The following is a 19,902-nucleotide window of genomic DNA, read 5'->3' as shown; positions in this document are numbered from 1 at the left end:
AGGAAAGGAGCAATAAGAGTCACGTAGCACGTTCCACTAAATGCTCAAGTGCTGCTAAATGCTACAAAGCCAGAGCAGGTTACAGAGCCTCTAGAGCTCAGAGGGAATCGTAAAGCTCCCGTTCGTGTTTCCTGAACGGAGAAGCACGTTTTCTTTGATGCAGCCAGTTCTAAAAAGAGAAGAGAAGGAAAAGATAGTAATACCTATGGCACTTCCTTTTAAAGCTGCCAAAAAAATAATGTAATAATTATACCCTTTACACAGAAATCCACACTGTAGAATGGTGAAAGAACACACACACACACACACACACACACACACACACACATACACACACTCACATACTCATACACGCTTCCAAACTACTAGCTCAGTGCTTGTGTGTATTTTTCATGCCACCATGTCAACTGTGTAAACTGCAATCTGGAGTTGGCACCAATCCAGACTCACAGCCCATTAATCACAGTGCTGTCTCTTGTCTCCAAAACCGCAGACACCACAGTCTGGGTGTAGTCTGCGTACTACGAACCGTGACGAATGATCCTCAAACAGGTACGACTCGTCTAGGTACCGAAACGGAAATCTGATAGCAGGTTGGGGGTGGAGGGGGGGGGGGGGGGTGTCTATGAGACGTCCTCATCTGGACCTCTGCTTCCTCCTGACATACAGGACACATATTCTTCCCATGGCAAACGTGCGCAGATGCATTGGTGGGGGGGGGGGGGGGGGGGATGAAAAAAAGCAAGGGCTCTCAGATCTATGCTTTAATGACGCGGCTAGGAAGCGAGAGAGCTTTCTACACAGGAAACAGGCACTCAACCTGGTTCACTTTACCAGCAGATCGACTACAAGAAACGCTTACCCGAGGTCCGCCATGTTGAAAATGTTTTAAGTCATTAAAGCACCCTGCCTTAACTAGAGTGTGGGCATATATATATATATATATATATATATATATATATATATATATATATATATATATATATATATATACACATACATACATACACACATAGTGTGTTATAATGTGATGCAAATTTGATGATTAACTGTAAAAAAAGAATAATGTTTCTCTGCCCACGCTGACTGCGAGGGTTTTTAAAGCACAATAGACTGTATCTAACTGCAGGGTAGAGAACGACAGAGGTACTCACAACACAACATCGAATCCGTCATCTATGTCATTCCTCACAAGACTGAATAATTTATTACACACCAGGAATCGATAACACATTTGTTCGGGGCATTTCCACGGCTAAAATAAAACACTGACTGCATGTGCCGCAATGCCCATGTAAAACTATCGACTCAAAATATAACACGGAAAGGTTTTAACATAGATGTGCACATGTTGAGCTGCTGGAAATCCCTCAACCAACCCAAAAAAAGGGCAGAAGTCATATCATCAAAATACACCCAGCCCCATACATACAGCAGCCATTTCCCTCTTCCTCCTCAGATGCAAGGTGGAGTTAAAGCTATTTCTTAGCAGGAAGCCAGGGCATTGTAGTCAAGATCAAAAGAAGCCTTTGGAATTATTGCACATGAGCACAAAAGTTTGCACACCCTTAAGATAATATAAAGGAAACTAAATTTCATTGAGACGTTCCTTGCGTTCGATTTCATTCATGTTCCATCATTACCACATGTAATAAAAATAATCAAACAGCTTATATTAGGAAATTAATAGTAAAACGTCAGCTCCAAAGAGTGCATCTCCCTTTGCGTTATATAAAAATTCTCTAATAACTTGTATTGCTAGCGTTTGGCTTAATACTGACCTCTAATATCTTTGTATTCTTTATCCAATTCCCCAAAAGCTGAGGGTCAAAACAAAACTTTGACTTTTCATATTGCTCAGACGCCCGAGACCACGAGTGAAAATGCTTCTATATTGCATTCTTTTCTATTTTCTAATCTATACTATTGACAACAACTTGAGTGAAAACTGGAATCTTTGAAATATTTACATGAATTTCAGAGTCTCTTAGTATTTGGTATGTTCTCCTTTTTTGCTATAATGACCGTGTACGCTCGAGCTGGCACGGACTCCAGTAGAAGAGATTATTCATGACGAAAATCTGACATTTCGTCCAAAGCAGTTAACGTGATCAATATCACTAATTTGCTTACATTTAAATACAGACCTAGAAATAGTGCAGAATCTTGAATATTAAATATTCACGATATTGAACATTTACTTTCTTTGCTTTAAATATTTCAAAATTCTGAAGTCTTTCTGTTTATTTCCAATTTTAAATGAGAAAACTTTCAAAGTGGTCTCAGACTTTTGGACTTCACTGTACATTTTCCTCGTTACATTTCAAAACCATGGAGCAAACCTTTGCACTCAGGTATAAATACACATATTATCAGTAACATTATGATAGTATACATAGCAAACTGGGTATTTATTTTTAAAAAAGTCTGCTTTAGAATAAAGTTAGAGCGATTAATAAGAAGTTTGAAATTTACGATTTCGGGATTGATATGTTTGCTCGTAAGCGATGGGCGCAGTGTGTGCACGCAGTTAGTCATAAGCTAATTCATTTGTGTTGTTGTGTATCCTTATCAATTTCATAAACACCTCCATGAGGAGATGTGACACACACTGTTGCCAAGTTAAAAAGCTAAAGGCCCAAGAGGTACTAATAATAATAATAACACTAAAATATTGCAAAGGTTATAGTGTAGTGATATAGTGCGACACTGTTTTTTTGGTCCGCCCCTAAGCCACATATTAATACTAGCGACTTTATATTTTAGGGTGGCTCTGAAAAAAAAAAAATTCACGTAAAACCTCCTCGAGGCATCGTTCCTATTCCTTCCAACTGTCACAAGCACGGCACAGTTTTGTCATACTGTCTGAACTCATCACTGCTCTTGAATCCATCCACAGCTGGCACAAACACAACTTCCTAGAGTAAGTATGCTCCCTTAAGCCATGACAACGGGTAGATCGGGGTCATAAAAATGCTTGGGATTCCTCCGTCAGAAAAAGACAAAATGACTGTATTTGCTGCGTCTCAAAGGCTCGTTCTGGAGCCCTTTCTTAGGGCCTCATTGCGAACGCTGGCTAACATCGCGCTCCCCGGTGTGTGTGGATATGAGTGCAGCATACATCCCCAGCAGGATACAAAGCTGTATGCCTTTAGCTAATGTGTTCAGCTGTTGAAGCATTAACACACACTCGCACACCCTTCTAAAGTGCTGCATTTATTCAGGGTACTTGGAAGACATGTAAAAAAAAAAAATAAAAAAAAAAGCCAGGAGCTTAAACTAGCTTAAAACTTTGGCTCTTGCATGTTAACTTCATTTCTAGTCTGTTTGCACAGGAAAGTCAAGGACATAAGAGTTTCACACACACACACACACACTACTGCTGGCGAACACACAGCTAATTCTGCGTTAACTATCAGCTCAGAAATAACGTAAATACTTTTTCAGCTACTAATACAACTTAAAACTGCGATTTCAACAAGACGATTGTTTTCGTAGTTTAATCAGATTTGGAGAGTGTTACAAAAATAAGTCAAAATATAAGAAAATAAGTCCATTGCTAATGTTAATGCTAACTTGTCGCTCTGTGATTGATTAGCCTAATGAAAACATTTCCATCCTCCTGCCCTAGTCAGCTATCATTCCCAACTACACTTGCGCTGGCATTTGCAATAGTCAAAGATGGTTTTCCATTTCTGATGCAATTCACACCTTTTTTACAGATTTATCATGATCCGTCAATAACGCTTCCTAACGGAAATGTTCAGACAAGGGTTGCACAGCAAATCACAATATTTCATGATTGATATGTTCAACTCAAAGCCTTGCCTACTGAAAGACCACAACTATGCCGCATCGACACCACAACTAGCTTGCACTGATTCATCCGCTTCTACCACTAAATTACCTCCGTTCAAAGACTGCACTGAAACAATGCAAGCTAGTTGAGACATGTTCAATTTGTGGTTAAGGTGTCGAGTCACAGATCACAAGGTAGTGTATTCAAATCAGAGCACCAACAAACCGCCTTGATCAGGTCTTTGAGTAAGTCCCTTAACCTTCAGCTCAACTGTATCCTGCAGCAAGCCAATATCCTAGGATGTGTTATTTTATACTATGCAAGATATTACGGTACTTTACTGTAAACATGATTTACAGTTGTTTACTGTAAAATTTACAGCGTAGCTAGTACAGTACCCTAGCTAATGTAGCTAGTAGACACTTCATACTTTTTATACAGTTACACAAAAACAAGTTAGGTCCTCTTATTGCAGATATAAACAGTCTTTCCCTTCCTCTCTCGTGAAGTTCATGAGACAAAAAAAACGCAACTTGATGTGTTGTCGAGAAAACGCAAGGCCTGCCATCCATAAGATTTTCGCACGTCTGAAAAAACTTTACCTTGTTATGAATGTTACAAAGCTTTAACACTGGTGGCTCCTTCCAAAAAAAAGGCTAAATAACGTCTCCTCATAGTAAACGTCACCATATCAACAATTTTTATATCGGTTTATGTGGCGCGTCCACCGAACAAGTCCATGTGTAAGTTGTTACTATAGAAACAATAACGTATTAGAACAAGTGCATTACTATAAGCTTGTGATTCGAATGATAGTTACTACTATTGCCAGGGCTGCTGTTATAGGAAATTAATCAACCTACCAATTAGTATTGAGCACTTGATGAAGGTATTATACTTTGTACCACATCTAGACAAGCTTAAATTCAAAAAATTCTTAATGATTTCTTCAAAATACATAAAAATCTGCAGAGTTCAAAGTGTAAGATCCTCAGTTCAGCAACTCTTGATTTTCTTAAATTCTGCTTGCTTTTCTGACGTAAACTTTTGATACAACTCCCTGAAAGCTAGATTAAGCCCATAAGCCTTGCATATGATCAGCACTCCTGGGCTCAAAAGGCATTAAAAATCATATTTGGAAACTGCACGTTCAAAAAAAGTAATCAATAGCCTATAGTCCAGCTCACTCCTGCAGTACTTGTAAAGCGAAATGAAGCATTAAGGCTGGAACAGTGTGTTCTTTCGCTCTGTACTGGAACACCTCAACGCATGACTGAAATTATAGCTCACCTAGCACAGAGTAAAACAACTGAACTAGCTGTGCATCAGAAATTAGCGACCAGGCGAGTAGTCCATCTCCAGAACTCCTGGAGTAGCTGAAGAATAATTTTCTTATTATGGTGAGCCTAAAAAAGGTGCTTTTTGATTCGGTGAGTCGGTGTTCGATGAGAGTTTAGCTCATGTACACGCTAAGAAAACGCTTTGTTTAATAATAACGCACCATGCACCATTTAACATGTGTGTTAAAATATATCTAAGTAGCTTTTCTTTACCTTACATGTCTAAAATCATCCTAACCTCATTTGTGCAAAGAGAAATAAAAAAGAAATGTTCACTGCAATCTCCAAAGTGACTGGACAATGATGTGTCGGACCCTCATTTTAGCACTTATTATAACACAATATGAAATAATGACTTACAAAAAGTGTGTGTTAATTAACACATCAAATTTGCACAGTATAACTGACCTTTGTCACATTTCTAAAGCCACTGGGTCTAAATCCAATTTTCTACATACAAAGACAAATTGTGCCAGCAAACCAGCTGCTAAATTGTGTTAAAAATGCCGTACCAAGGGTTCCTGTGTCCTCTGCGTGTAAGATAAGGTTAGGGCACAATCGCTGCATTGATGTGCATGATACGCAAACTAAACATGATATTGCAAAAGAAATCAACAGTGCTGAAGAGCAGAAAGGAGGACAAACCAAACTCTGGCTCAGATCTGGTTCTGGGCACTGGCATCAGGATCAATACTGGCATGGATCAGTATCAGATCAATCCGACATTTTTTCTGATCTGATCCACAGACATTTCATGGTGTGGATGTGTGACGCTGAAGCACAGCGTGCGTCTTCTATTGAGCATGCGACTAGGCTTGCCTTAAAGCCTCCGGATCAGATCGGAAAACATGTCCGATTTATCTGATACCGATCCGGCAATTTTTGCGAGCACCGATCCTGACACCAAGACTCATTCTCATTATCGGACTGATCTGAGAAATACGTCCACAGATGTATTTTATATTAAATGACAGTATTGACCCTGATGCCTCACTCAGTCCTCCTTAGTCCTCCTTTCTGATTTTCAGCACTTTTTTGTTGTTGTTGTTGCAGTATTGTGTTTTCTGATAGACTGTACAGACCTTTTATGGTGTCGACATTTAATGTTCGCTGACAAAACACAGATTTTCAATTGATTGTAGGGCACAGCTCATCTTGAACGCTTGCCACACATCACACCTCTATATGCATCACATAAATATCCTGTATACATAGATACTCAGATCTCGGATAATCAGTACTGAAAATTCAGTACAAAATATCAGTAGTGTGTTGAATATCGGTGATGATAAAGAGCATATAATCATCATAAAGTGAGTACTTTCCTCATCCTAAATAGTTGCTGGGTATAGTTTGGACCAAAATAAACTCAAGCTCAGTTAAGGTTCATGGCATGCTTAAAAGCTTCTGGAGTATTAAAAGGTTGTATTTAGTATTTTACCCGAATAAATAACTCTTTAGTTAACCAACAAACCCTTTTACTTCAGAGACACAACTCAGTCAGTGTGTTGGGGAAAAAACAGAAGGCTACGTGATTCCTTAAGGTTTAGCTAGCAACATCTACCTATGAGTCAGTCACTAAATTAAATATTAAATATTGCTAAATTGCTTATTATTTCTGCTAGTAATTATCTGTCTAGGTAAAATGGGTGAAGTTATGGGTGTGAAATGTGAGGTGTGTGTGTGTGTGTGTGTCCCGGGAAGTTTTTATTTTTTTTTTTTTTAAGCTAACAGGTAGCACGGCTATAAACACAAGCCAATTAACGGTTAACTCGACTGAGCAAATAGCTTAGCTCGCTACTAACCCGTTATTCAGCCTGACTATAACTAGTTTATAACTACTCACTTTTGTACAAAAGCCTAACTAGTTACTGAAAGTAACTTGAAGAAAAACACGCTAGCTAACCGCAAAGCTAACTGAAAGAGAAAATGTAAAACCACCAGCCGCTTAGCCAGCTAGCTAACTGTAGTAACGCTGTAAAAGCTGCTACACTAAAACAGAGTGAGTTGCCTGGTTAGTGAGGAATGAACGATTAGTAGTTCAACTCACTTAATATCACGAAATAACAATATTTAATATCAGCGAGTTAAATGTATATGGATATATAGTGTGTATGACTTGGCAAGGAAATGGACTTATTCCATTTGTTACACTGTTACTGGTTTGAGTCTCAACGTCGCCTGAGTAGTGTTGTAGTAACGACAACACAAACAGCACAGGCTTTCAGGACACATTTAGGACACAGAGGCAGAATAATTAGGAATAAACTCCTTAAACTCATTCTCAAATGCGTAGTTTTTGTTTATTAAAGCACATTAAGTGGGTATTATGTTTATTAGGAAGTGTGAAGTGTGTAACGTGTGATGAAAAGCCACTCAGCTAAAACACGCCTGAGTGACTGTCCGGTCTTTGCCTGCTTTTCTCTCTTTCTTTCTTTTTCTCTCTTTCTCTCTGTCTGTCTAACCCTATTTCTCTACACCAGGCACAGACAGAGGAACCGACACATCCCCCCCCCCCCTCTCTCTCTCTCTCTCTTTCTCTTTCTCTCTCTCTGTGTCTCTCTCTCCCCAAAACAATAAACATTCCTGTAGAAAGCACGGCTCTTTCTCTCTCTGACCTGCGCCATCTTTGAAAAGAGTCTCGGGGTCTACACAGCTTCGCTCCTCCAAACAAAGAGCAACACACATACACACACACAGAGAGACACACACACACACACACATATACACACACACACGGCGGCTTCCGCCACACAACTTCACAGAGAAACGGGAAATAAATAACACAGCAACAACCCCACACACATGCATATACACACACACACACACTACACACACTACACAGCAGCGTCTTACCTTCAGATTGGTGAATCCAAGCGTTAAAGAACAGAAGCAGGAAAGCGAGACAGCACGGTATTGCATCCATCCTCGAATCACACTTTACTCTACACTGGCTGCTGGATCTCTCTCTCTCTCTCGCTCTCTCTCGCTCTCTCTCCCCTTCACACACACTCACTCACTCACTCTCACATACACACTCACTCACTCTCACACACACACACACACACACACACACACATACATATATATATATATGTATATATATATATATATATATATATATATATATACACACACACACACACACACACACACTGAACTTCTCCAGCTCAGTGTTATAGAGGAGTGAAGCACGTGTGATTGGCTGGGAACGCCACTCCCCGCCCAGACACACGGCACACACACACACACACACACACACACACACTGTCTCTCTGCTGTCCGCCCCTGCTCACGATTAATGTTGTCTAGTCAGAGTGACGAAATTTTACACACAACTGAAGTTATTTTCATCCAGGACTCTTAAAACACTGGGTAATCTTATGTTAAAAACGGTTCCTACCTAAAATGTGTGTTAATCATCCTGGGCTGAACCCAGATTCTTCTCCAGCAAAAAACTTTCACTTCTAAATAGACTAAATAGACTGTTTCCATGCAGTTCTTTCCTGTATGTGAGGCCATTGCTTAAAAAATGAGAAAACTGGAGAAGGAAAGAAGGTTTGGATTTGATTTACTGTATAATCTGGACATGAATAATCCAGCCACTCGAATGTCTCAAATCAGCATCATATCACATACCTACTGCCATTATTACTACGCCTACATGATGGAAAATCCTCAAAATGTACATAGACGTATGTGTATGAAAACCCATAATACAATGGCAAATTCACGAACGAGAGTTGTAAACGGATATCTACACAAAGTGACCGAGGAAACTTTCATAATCCATTTGTAAAATCATTGCTGATGGACCTACTTGATATGAACCACAATACCCGCCGCAATGGAACAGATGGTAAAACATGAGACAATATTAACTATAAAATGAAGACAATGACTGAATTCTGTCTTTTAAAAATTGCATATATTATCTGGTTAAATTTAGCCTACTTCAGTATTGTTATGACCCAACGTATCCAGGCTGCAATATAAGAACGGAAATAGACGTAAGGTTAAAATTAAATGAAATGACTGAATTTATTTGCAATTAGAAAGAAAGAAAGAAAGACAACTGCGTTCTCTGTAGGACTACCAGACTGTGGCTATTTAACACAAGACTAGGCTAGTTTGGTGTCACTAGCCAAGGAGAGGCACAACTAAGCTATCATTGCATCGGTTTAGCTGGCTACGGTGCCATGCAAAGTACGTTAGCTGTTCTTATGTTCACGTAACTAAGAACTCATAATTTACACAACTTGTTTTCCTGGCTTAGCATGAAATTATGTTAGTGTTTCAGTTTCACCCCTTTACAGGTAAAAAATCGTATGGCGTATATCCATTTTTCCCCTCACACTAACTGCCTGTGTGAGCTAGCGTTTGGCCTGTCAGCCAATAAGTCACGAGTATTTCTACATATTTTCCTGTAAACCCTGATCGGTTTTGCCTCCATTCACGGAAGATACAAAATTACAACACTGCCGTCTTCTTTCACTTCAGTTACGTGGTGACAAACTGCTCCAAGTGGAGAATTATTCAGGGCTAAAGAAAAAATCTTTGGGGCTACAGACCCAAATGCCCAGGCCAGGTTACACCCCTGGTTGTATGTTGAAGGCCAGTTGTTCTCTGACTTTTTATGCACCCAGGAACCTTGGCAATACATGTGAATTTTATAAATATAATCCATATCTTCATACAGTTAGGTCCATATGTATTTGGACAGTGACACAACTTTCGTAATTTTGTCTCTGTACACCATCACAATGGATTTGAAATGAAGCAATCAACATGTGATTGAAGTGTAGACTTTCAGCTTTCTTTCAAGGGGTTTAACAAAAATATTGCATTAACCGTTTTGAAATTACAGCCATTTTTCACAGGCACAAAAGTAATTGGAAAAGTAATTTGCAATCAATGACTGCCTGAGTCTGGAACTCATAGACATCACCAAAGAGTTTCCTCCCTTGAGATGCTTTGCCAGACCTTTAGTGCAGCCGTCTTCAGTTACTGCTTGTTTGTGGGTCTTTCTGCCTTCAGTTTTGTCTTCAGTAAGTGAAAAGCGTGCTCAATTGGGTTTGGGTCAGGTGACTGACTCGGCCATTCAAGAACATGGCAGATGATGTGGTATGCTTTGGATCCTGAGCCCTTCCTTTTCTTCTCCATAGTGTTCTCTTCCTATAATTCTGGTCCAAGTTAACCTTGGTTTCATCTGTCCAGAGAATCTTGTTCCAGAACGGGGCAGGCTTTTTTTTTAGATGTTTTCTAGCAGTCTAATCTGGCCTTTCTGTTCTTGAGTGTTACCAGTGGTTTGCATCTTGAGGTAAACTGTCTGTATGTACATTCATGAAGACATCTCTTGATTGTAGACTTTGACAATGATACACCTACCTCCTCCAGAGTGCTCTTGACTTGGCTAAATGTTCTGAAAGGGTTTTTCTTCACCAAGGAAAGAATTCTGTGATCATCCACTTTAGCTGTCTTCCGTGGTCTTCCAGGCCTTTTGGTGTTGCTGAGCTCGCCAGTGCATTCCTTCTTTTAACAATGTACCAAATTGTTGATTTGGCAACTCCTAAAGTTTCTGCTATCTCTCTGATAGATATGTTTTTTCAGCCTAATTCATGGCCTCCTTCACTTGCATCGACAACTCTTTGGACCACATACTGAAAGTTCCAATGAACAGCTACCAAATGCAAATTCAACACTTGGAATCAACTGCAGACCTTTTGTCTCATTAATTTGTCATGAACTAATGAGGAAACAGGCCATACCTGGCCATGAAACTGCTTATCAGTCAATTGTCCAATCACTTTTAAGCCTGTGAAAATGGAGGTAATATGTAAAAATGGTTGTAATTCCTAAACGGTTAATGCAATATTTTTGTTAAACCCCTTGAATTAAAGGTGAAAGTCTACACTTCAATCACAGCTTAATGGCTTCAATTCAAATCCACTGTGGTGGTGTACAGAGGCAAAATTATGAAAATTCTGTCACTGTCCAAATGCTTATGGGCATGACTATATATCAGGCTCATTGTTCAACTGTGTACAATATCATTCATTCATCTTCAGCAACTGTTTTATCGAGGTCACAGTGGATCCAGAATCTATTCTGGGAACACTGAACACGAGCCGGGAATACAGCCTGAATGGGATTGTGGGACAGTCCATCACAGGGCAGTAATGCACCCAGACATTCACACCTACGAGCAATTTAGCATTATCAATCCAATCCAATCCAATTTTGGAGAGGTCGGAGGAAACCGGAGAGCAAGGAAGAACCCCGTGTGGACACAGAGATAACCAGGACCCTGGAGCTGTGAGACGGATACACTACCCCCTGTATCATCAGGCCACCCATGTACAAATATATTCTGGCTATTTATTTTGGCCACAGAGCATTTTACTCTTGAGCTTTCCACCAGCAGAACACATTACATCCAAGCCTATTTGTTTTTGAGGTATTGGGGTTTGGATTAAACCCCTTCAATTCAAGTGACCAGTCAAACAGTTTAATATAGTATAGTATATTCATTACTAAATAAAGTAGCTTTGAATTGTGATTTCCACCACTGGAACAGAACTGACTCCCTGACTATTCTTCCCTGGACCCCACTTTTTAGCAATCACTGTAGTAGGGTGTTGTAAAGTGTGCAAAGGGTTGCAAAGTGTGCAGCATAACACAGATCATAACACAGATTTTATATGATATAAAATAAAACTAATATGCATATTAACCAAATATTTGCTACCATGTTTATGTAATGGAGTTCAAGCTTATTATTGCTGAACTTATTGCCCAAACCATTGTGTTAAATGATCCAACACATTTGGAATCAGCTTTTAGATTTGATATTAAATATGTGAGTGATTTTAAGTGACTGGTTTTAAGCGAGTTTTAGTCTAAGAAATTAACAACATTCTATACAAAAACACATTAGTGTGGCTGGCTAAATTTTAAAGCCATTTAGTCACCATTAAGGGATCATTCAGTTCATCTTATAACTAGTATGTTTGCCTATGATTATGTAGTTATATAACTACTACTATTACTACTAGTAGTATGAATAATAATAATAATAATAACAATAATAATAACAATTTGCTATGCAAATTGTGTGAATGAATGTGTGTGTGTGTGCATGGGGCCTTGTGATGGATCTGGGGTGTACTTCCTGGGATAGGCTACGGATCTACCACAATTATTATTTTGAGTCCAATAAATCAAAGTGCTTTATATATTAAAATTTAAGGCTCTGGATTAACAGTAGTCCTTCTTCAGCCGAGCAAAGTTTTAGGGCTATACGGCTTTAGGAGATCAACATGATACAACGCTAAGCCATTCAGAGCTAGCCATTGTATCTTTCTTTTCCTGGTAAGGAAACGGGCTGCTGTATTCTGAACAAGCTGAATTGTGGAACCTCTGTCTACACACACTTTGAGAACCACTGCTGTAGTAGCTTAATTATGGTGATGCATGCAGAGAATTGGCTAAACACCAATTTTAATGTTGAAAGGATCAGACAAATAGTGGGAAGACATAATTTGAGATATTATAAAATGTGAATGTGTTGAAGTAGCAGTTCCAGTAGGAAAAAAAAAGAAAGAAAGAAAGAAAAACAATGTCTTCTGGTCGATTTTAAGATGGTTCTACAATACCAAAATAATATCATCTAGTTTTGTAGTAGCCTGTGAATAGTCATGCATGAAGAAAGTATACGATAAACTTTCATTGTCTACTGGAAAAATAAGGACTAATAGGGGAAAAAAATAGGATAATGAATGTTGTGGTAGCTTCTCTAGTAAAACATGAAAAAAAAAAACAAGCTGGTGTTTTATGGACAGCAAAATATCAAAATAGACCCAAAAAGATAATATCTAAGAGCAAATGGTTTAAGTTGACCCACACAATATTAGTTCATGAGTCCATTACTCATGGACACAATAGCATTCGCCCAGGGTTGGTCGAGTGTGGTCCTTTATGTGTCTCTCAACCATTGCTCCCGTCCCTTTTGCATATATTCATCAGGATTGGACAAAGGACATGACCTTCTGAAACTTCAAGCTCCCCAACACCCATCTGCGGTGACAGAGATTGATGAAGGTCTATTGTTCGGGCTCGGTCTCAGGCTCACATGGTTTACACACTGAGCAGCAGCCTCATCCAGTTCTGCCCTAAGACTTGTGCCTAAAGCATAGCGTATTGATTAAAGGGGGGAAGGGGGAAGGGGACATAATGAGGAAGCAGTGTCCTGTACATATTGCGACAGCTTGAGTTTGTCTATCTGTGGACTGTGCACCATTAGGACAGCAACATGAACACAAACAGCAGAGCCAGGCCAGTGGAGTTTGATCACTGGAGGTCATGGAGTGCTGCTTGTGAAATCTATTTTTGGTGGGCATAACAGGGTCTAAAGAACCCACAACCATGGTGGCACCATCTACTGTGAGACATCTACTGTGTTGGATGTTCATGCATGATAAAGATTGTCACCCGTCTTCACGCCTAGTTGTTTACGTAACCCGAACACTCAGATGAGGACACCCGTGCTTCTGTGGCATTATTTATAGCCAGACATCGAAGCTAATGAATTGCTAAAAAGCATAGCTATGCTTAGCAATACTTTATCAAGATTTCTTTTATTTATACCTAATAACTACTACTGAGTAGCAATAAAGCATAAGGCTAGAGCATGAAATTCAGCACAAACCCTTCATTACATGTTTTTTAATGGCTTTTGTGACAAAAATGAAGGACAAGTTGTCTAACAGCAAATACTGTACAAAAAAATTATTAAAGCTACAAATCTTTAGCAAAACAAATAAAGTATATTTACAAATCCTGACACGCACTTAAAAAAAGAATTGACATAACTCGTGTATGCATTGTGCATTTCCCTGCTTACATTAAAAAAAAAAAAAGCTATTTCTACTGTACAACACACTGTTATACTCCAAATAGAAATTACAGATATTAAATGTTAAAGAGGGTTATGGGTAAATTAGATCGTGTCTAAGATTAGAGGAATACTTTGATCTGAAGCAATGATAGTACATAGACCAAAGAGATAACAGTATTTGCTTGCTGATTAAATAAATACACCATGTTACATCCTGAATAACAGTGCAGAGCTGAGAGGAATTATCTTTGTGAGCTTCAGGACCCAGACTTCTGCAAGGCATTTGTGTGTTTTGTGAAGATGAAGGAAGATTTTACAGTTCATCAAACATATCAGCAACTGAGCATGTCCTGGAATTTCCATTGTAAGACAGTATAAATAAATATTGTGTCAAAAAGAAGGGCGTATCTCATAGACAGAGAATGAGATGTTAGATAAACTAACCTTACATTCACACTAGCAAGCAACAAGTCACTTATAATTTGTCGCTTGTGGGTGTGCATTGTGCAAAAGTTATTAGATTATAAGTCTAGCAAAGCAAGCTAACTATACTAGCTACAGTATAGACTCATCAGCAGCACCAATGATCTCTGCAGCTTTATTGTAATCTTTAAATTTCTTCATAATGTCTCTATACACATTTAATGAAAGGTCGTATATGACACAGTAAGATGAAACCACAGTTATATGTTTTTCTCCCATTTTTGTGCATCAACCAGTAAATGAAAACTAATTGCAGGTAATTAAAGTTGTGAGTGGGGAACTGAAGAGATGTCTAATTTTAATAGAATTGAGAAAATCCTCAAATCACGTCGCTTGTCATGCTGTCACTGAAATGACAGCTCTGTGTCATGCACATTCATAAAAAATGAATGTTCGCCTGCTTGCTAGTGTGAATGTAAGGTTAGATAATGAGAATAATTTAAAAAATCCACACACGCACACACACACACACACACACACACACGTACACACAGCCTCAATTCCAGAAGCATATCATTTGTTGTAAAGCATTACAAAGAAGTTCCATATGTCCCAATACCCATGATCTATACTTCTAGGTTCTTCGGTTATTAAGATGAATTATGTTAAATGATGAAGAATTTCTGGGGTGAGTTTGGCCCACGTAACATCCTCTCTGACTAGTTGTTGTCCTGAAGCTCTGCCACTTTCCTGTTAGGACAAAAAAAAAGCTCAGGCTTTCCACTTAACTGCCCTCGCTCACGTAGGCCATTAACTGATACTGATAGCATCGCTCCTGTTACTGAAGTGTTTCCAACAACTGATTATGTTAAACGTATCTTGCTTGTGGTTAACGAGAAGTCCTTGTGTAACCCTTCCTCCCAACAGGCGTCCGAGAGTCTCGTTTTACGCTCATGTGTCTGCACGAGTCATCGGGCTACGGAGGTGCAGACGAGAGATAAGTTTATCTAACAGTTCCTGGTGTGGCTGCTCATGGGCATCAGGCAAAGAAAGTGTCTATCCAATGAAACCTCTCCAGCTCTGAACGAGAAGCTTGTCTAAAATTTTAGGAAGTAGACTTCACTCAGACATGCAGACGAGGGCAGTAAACGGTGCGCAGACGTCGTCACACGCATTCTCACATGCCTCTGATGTCTGTCTGCCCAAATGATTCAGCATTTCCTAAAGGTTGCCAAAGGACATACAGCATTTATCTTTAATTAGCTTTTATACTCATGTGGTGTCTAAGGCTGTTAACGAAAAAGTACATGGAAAGAATATAAATGAACTGAAACAAATTACTGACTAATGCTACTGTTAAATCCTCCTCAGAAATTATAAACAACAGTTTTCATAAAGATATTTGCCTGTTTGAACTACAGCATCCTGTTTAAACTTGGGATCAGATTAGCAGTGGGAAATACTAATATTCGCATAAGCAAAGCTACAATTGGTACAGAAATTCAGGATACATATATCAAAACAATATGTTCTAACCAAAGAACAGAATGTACGCTTTTTGTTTTCACCCTCATTTTCTAAATTGCTGTTTCGACAGAGCCTGTCAAGGGCCCTCGTGGTGCTCAGGTGACAGTTGGGGACACGAAGGCAACCCTGTGTTTAAGCGTTAATGGGAAGCCACCAGCTGTCCTCGCAGGTAGATCCAGAGCCCTGCTTCCAGCCATCTGTCTAGCCACCATTACTGGCTGAGGAGCGCTGAGAGAAGCCAGTAAAAAGGGAAAAAGGGTTAGGGAAAACAAGACAGATTTAGAAAGAAATGGAAAAGAGACAATAAAGGAACAGGATGCAGATAAGGAGCAATAGAACCACAGTTTCAAAGTGGAAAGGAAGGAGAGGCAATGAGAAGGACTTTGATGACCCCAGTATATGAAATATACCCCAGCTGTCAAGTGCATCCCTAAGGACCACCACCCACCACCTGGACATCTTTCCCACACTCCACATCAAACCCCACCCAATGAGGACCGCCCCTTGCCTTAGTCATGTGACTGCTTCTCATCAGTGGGGTGGAGCAACATGAGCTCTGTATGTTAAATCTCACACGGAACCATTATTGACAGAAGAGCTAAGCTGAATCAGTAGTCAGTCTGTTCTAAACATAAAAGCTAAACCTATAGATTCTGTTATAATAAGCACCAAAGATGAAGATCTGAGATTTCATGAAAAAGGAATATGTGTTTTAGATAGAATTCAGACTTGTATAAAATTGTAATGGCATACAATACTATAAATACTTATCTTTCCATCCAAGAATTTCATTGAATTCAATGTCAGTTTAACATCTATATTTGTCTACTAGATTCTATTTTATTTTTCTATTTATTTTATTCATTATATTCTGCTTTTATTATATTCTGTCTTATTTTGTATCACTGTTGCACTGTGGGATGAGGCACTAAGGAAAAACATTTCACCACATTAATACATCACATGTATGTAATATATATGTGACAAATATGTATGTGAACGGTTCAGGTCAGGTCTTCATTGAACAGCACCAGATCTTTTAATGCTGGCAACATGGGGTTAAACTTACTATGATTCAGAGGAGAACATCAGCCTCTCAGCTCATGTGTGTCCACACATACAAGCAGCTAGCTAGTGGTGTTTCTAGACTATCTCTGGCGGAGGGGGTCCAGGGTGAGGCTAACTATAAGGCAAGAGGCATTAGGTCAGAATGGGAAGAGTTTTAACAGACAGTCATAGATTTTTCATTTTATTTACCATCTCTGGTCTTTTTTGGGGAAAAATGTCCATGACAAAAACAGAATAGACAGAGAAAAATGTGTTTATTCTCCCCACATCAATTTCAAAACTCATGTCTCATTTATAGTGTCTGTGGCACTCATCAGAAGTGGTAAGTAGAAGTGATACTAAATAACAAAGCAGAACCATTTTGAATTGCCTTATTTCTTATTTCAGTCATATTAGTTTCTTGTCCAGACCTTTGTAAGCAAGGGATTTTATGTAGGTGAACCTTTTCAAATTGAATATCTCTGCTGTAGCTTTTTGCTTTTTGCTAGCTTGGCTGCACAGAAAACTGTGCTCATTCAAATTTTTTTTATTTTTGATGTACTGTAAAAAAAATTATTTGGTTCTAAAATTGGTTGTATAGTTCTTTTAACAATGGATATTGTCATAAAGCAGCTTTACAGATATCTAGATATAGTTGACCCAACTAATGAGTCATAGGCGACAGTTGCTGGGAAAAACTCCCTGAGACAATATGAGGAAGACACTTTAAGAGGAAGCAATCTCAAAAGGGAACCCATCCTCTTCTAGGTAACACCAGATTATGCGATTATGCATCATTCCTCAGCCACAACTGTATTCTATAAAGTCAAACACTACTGAATGTGTTGAATGGATCTGCGGTATGGAGCATCAGGTCCTTTTTATTTGAGGTTTTAGCTTTAAATCTTTTGTATATAATGCATGTGAAGTTATCCACTGAAGAATGGATGAGAGTTGAATATAAACTATTTTCAGTAAGTACAATCTTTAGGCTATCCAGGTATCTGTGTTTTACCATCCACAGCAACCTCACAACAATCTTTAGTCTGTCTATATGGGGCCATCATCGCAGCAGCAAGTGATTCTCAGGCAAAGGAAGCTCCAAGCAGAAGTAGACCATCAGGATGGGCCTGGCAGGTCTGCAGGGCAGGAGTCAGGGTCAGGTATTGTTGTTGTTGTTATTGTACTTTTGGCTGCTTCCTTTAGGGGTCACCACAGCAGATCATTGGTCTGCATGTTTGATTTGGCACAGATTTAACACCGAATGCCCTTCCTAACTCAACCCTTCCATTTTATCTGGGCTTGGGACCGGCACTGAGAGTACAACCTAGTGGCTGGGATGGTTCCCTGCCCAGGAATCAAACCTGGGCCATGTCGGTGAGCACGCGAGATCCTTAGCCTGTAGACCACCAGGGACACCAGTCTGGGTCAGGTATTAACAGCTTATTTTTTGTTGTCTTCTATTAGGGTGGAGAGACATGCTGATCTAGCACCAGTAGACTTTCTATAGTTAAGAAGTCTCTCCTTCCATGCTATTTTGAACACCAATTCAGTTAATTTTTTTGTGACTCCATTTACATTCTAACTTTTGAATGGTCTGTTTTAAGGTGCGAATGTGATCCTTATACCAGGATGCTAGTTTTTGTCTCTAATTATTTTTCTTTAAAGTGGGGCTACATTATGTATGGGGTAGTGGAATGTTCACTAAGCATTCAGTCACCTGATCAAGTTCTGTGGAGTACAAAGATGAAGAACCAAAGAGGAAGAACCAAAGATGAAGAACCAAAGTCGATAAATCTGGGAGATTTTTAATAAAACTCTATACGGAAGCTGACATGCTTGTAGGCTTGATGCAATAACCTGGCCAAGTGCATATATTACGCTTAAGACAAATTTTATATTAAATGAGGTAGTGATCTTAGCTTCAGACTGGGTTAGTGTGACTTTTTTGTTTTCTATTTTTAATTCAAATATCATTATTAAATCAAGGTTGTGTCTACAATAATGATATGGTGTTAGCAAATAGTGAAACTGTTTTTTCATTACTATTTGAAGAAGAAAAAGCCTTTATTTATACATTATAGTACAGTAAAATTCTTTTCTTTGCATGTCCCTGCTTGTTAAGAAGCTGGGGTCAGAGCACTGGGTCAGTCATGATCAGATAGGATTAAAGGCCTTGCCCAAGGGCCCAACAGTGGCAGCCTGGTAATACTGGGACTTGATCCCTTGTTGATCTGATCGGTAAGACAGAGCCTTTAACCACCGATCCACCATTGCCCCTAGGTTAGAGATGTTAAACCTGAAAACTGCAGATATGCAGATACACAAACCATACAAAACAAACTCTTATCACCAACATTAAATAAAGTAGCTAGATGACTTGTTAGTGTTAGAACTTTCATTTTTAGTAGTGATCTAAAACTAGAAAATTGCCCAGACTCTCCAGCTTCGTAAGGTACACAAATCATAAACTCTGTTTGTTTTAGTTGCTTGTTAGCTTGCTAGGTAGATGACATTATAGTTAGTGTTAGCTAATACCTTTCTGGATATAAATCTTAGTAGATATTAGTAGATATCTTAGTAGATACTGTAGATATTTTGATGGAGAAATGCAAAGCCGTGTTAATAAATAGTGGATTTGTATGCTGCTTGCTCCTCCGAGTGGAAACCAATCAATTTCATCCAGCCTCTCGGATAGAGCTGCCTTCAGAACTATGCTGATTGGTGATTTTACATGGCCAGTTTAGTCAACACATTCAGTATGCTAATCAAGAGACACTTTGTGCGAGAGAACAGTAGTATAGGAGCAGATCATTTGTTAAGATAGCTAGCAACTGAACGTTACAGATTTACATAAACTGCAGTTGATT

General features: G+C 39.1%; 1 protein-coding gene across 1 annotated transcript in view; it reads right to left on the bottom strand.

The window, feature by feature from the left end:
- Nucleotides 1–8,248, bottom strand: part of tgfbr1b (transforming growth factor, beta receptor 1 b) — a 75,785-nt gene extending 67,537 nt beyond the window's left edge. The window contains exon 1 of the mRNA XM_026914438.3: nt 7,996–8,248. Within this exon, the coding sequence (XP_026770239.1) occupies nt 7,996–8,065 (70 nt within the window). The 5' untranslated portion in view covers nt 8,066–8,248. The remainder of the gene's footprint in view (nt 1–7,995) is intronic.
- Nucleotides 8,249–19,902: the final 11,654 nt, after the last annotated feature.

The sequence above is a fragment of the Pangasianodon hypophthalmus genome, chromosome 1, assembly GCF_027358585.1.
Source record: "Pangasianodon hypophthalmus isolate fPanHyp1 chromosome 1, fPanHyp1.pri, whole genome shotgun sequence".
NCBI lineage: Eukaryota > Metazoa > Chordata > Actinopteri > Siluriformes > Pangasiidae > Pangasianodon > Pangasianodon hypophthalmus.
This window is presented reverse-complemented; position numbering and strand designations above follow the sequence as displayed.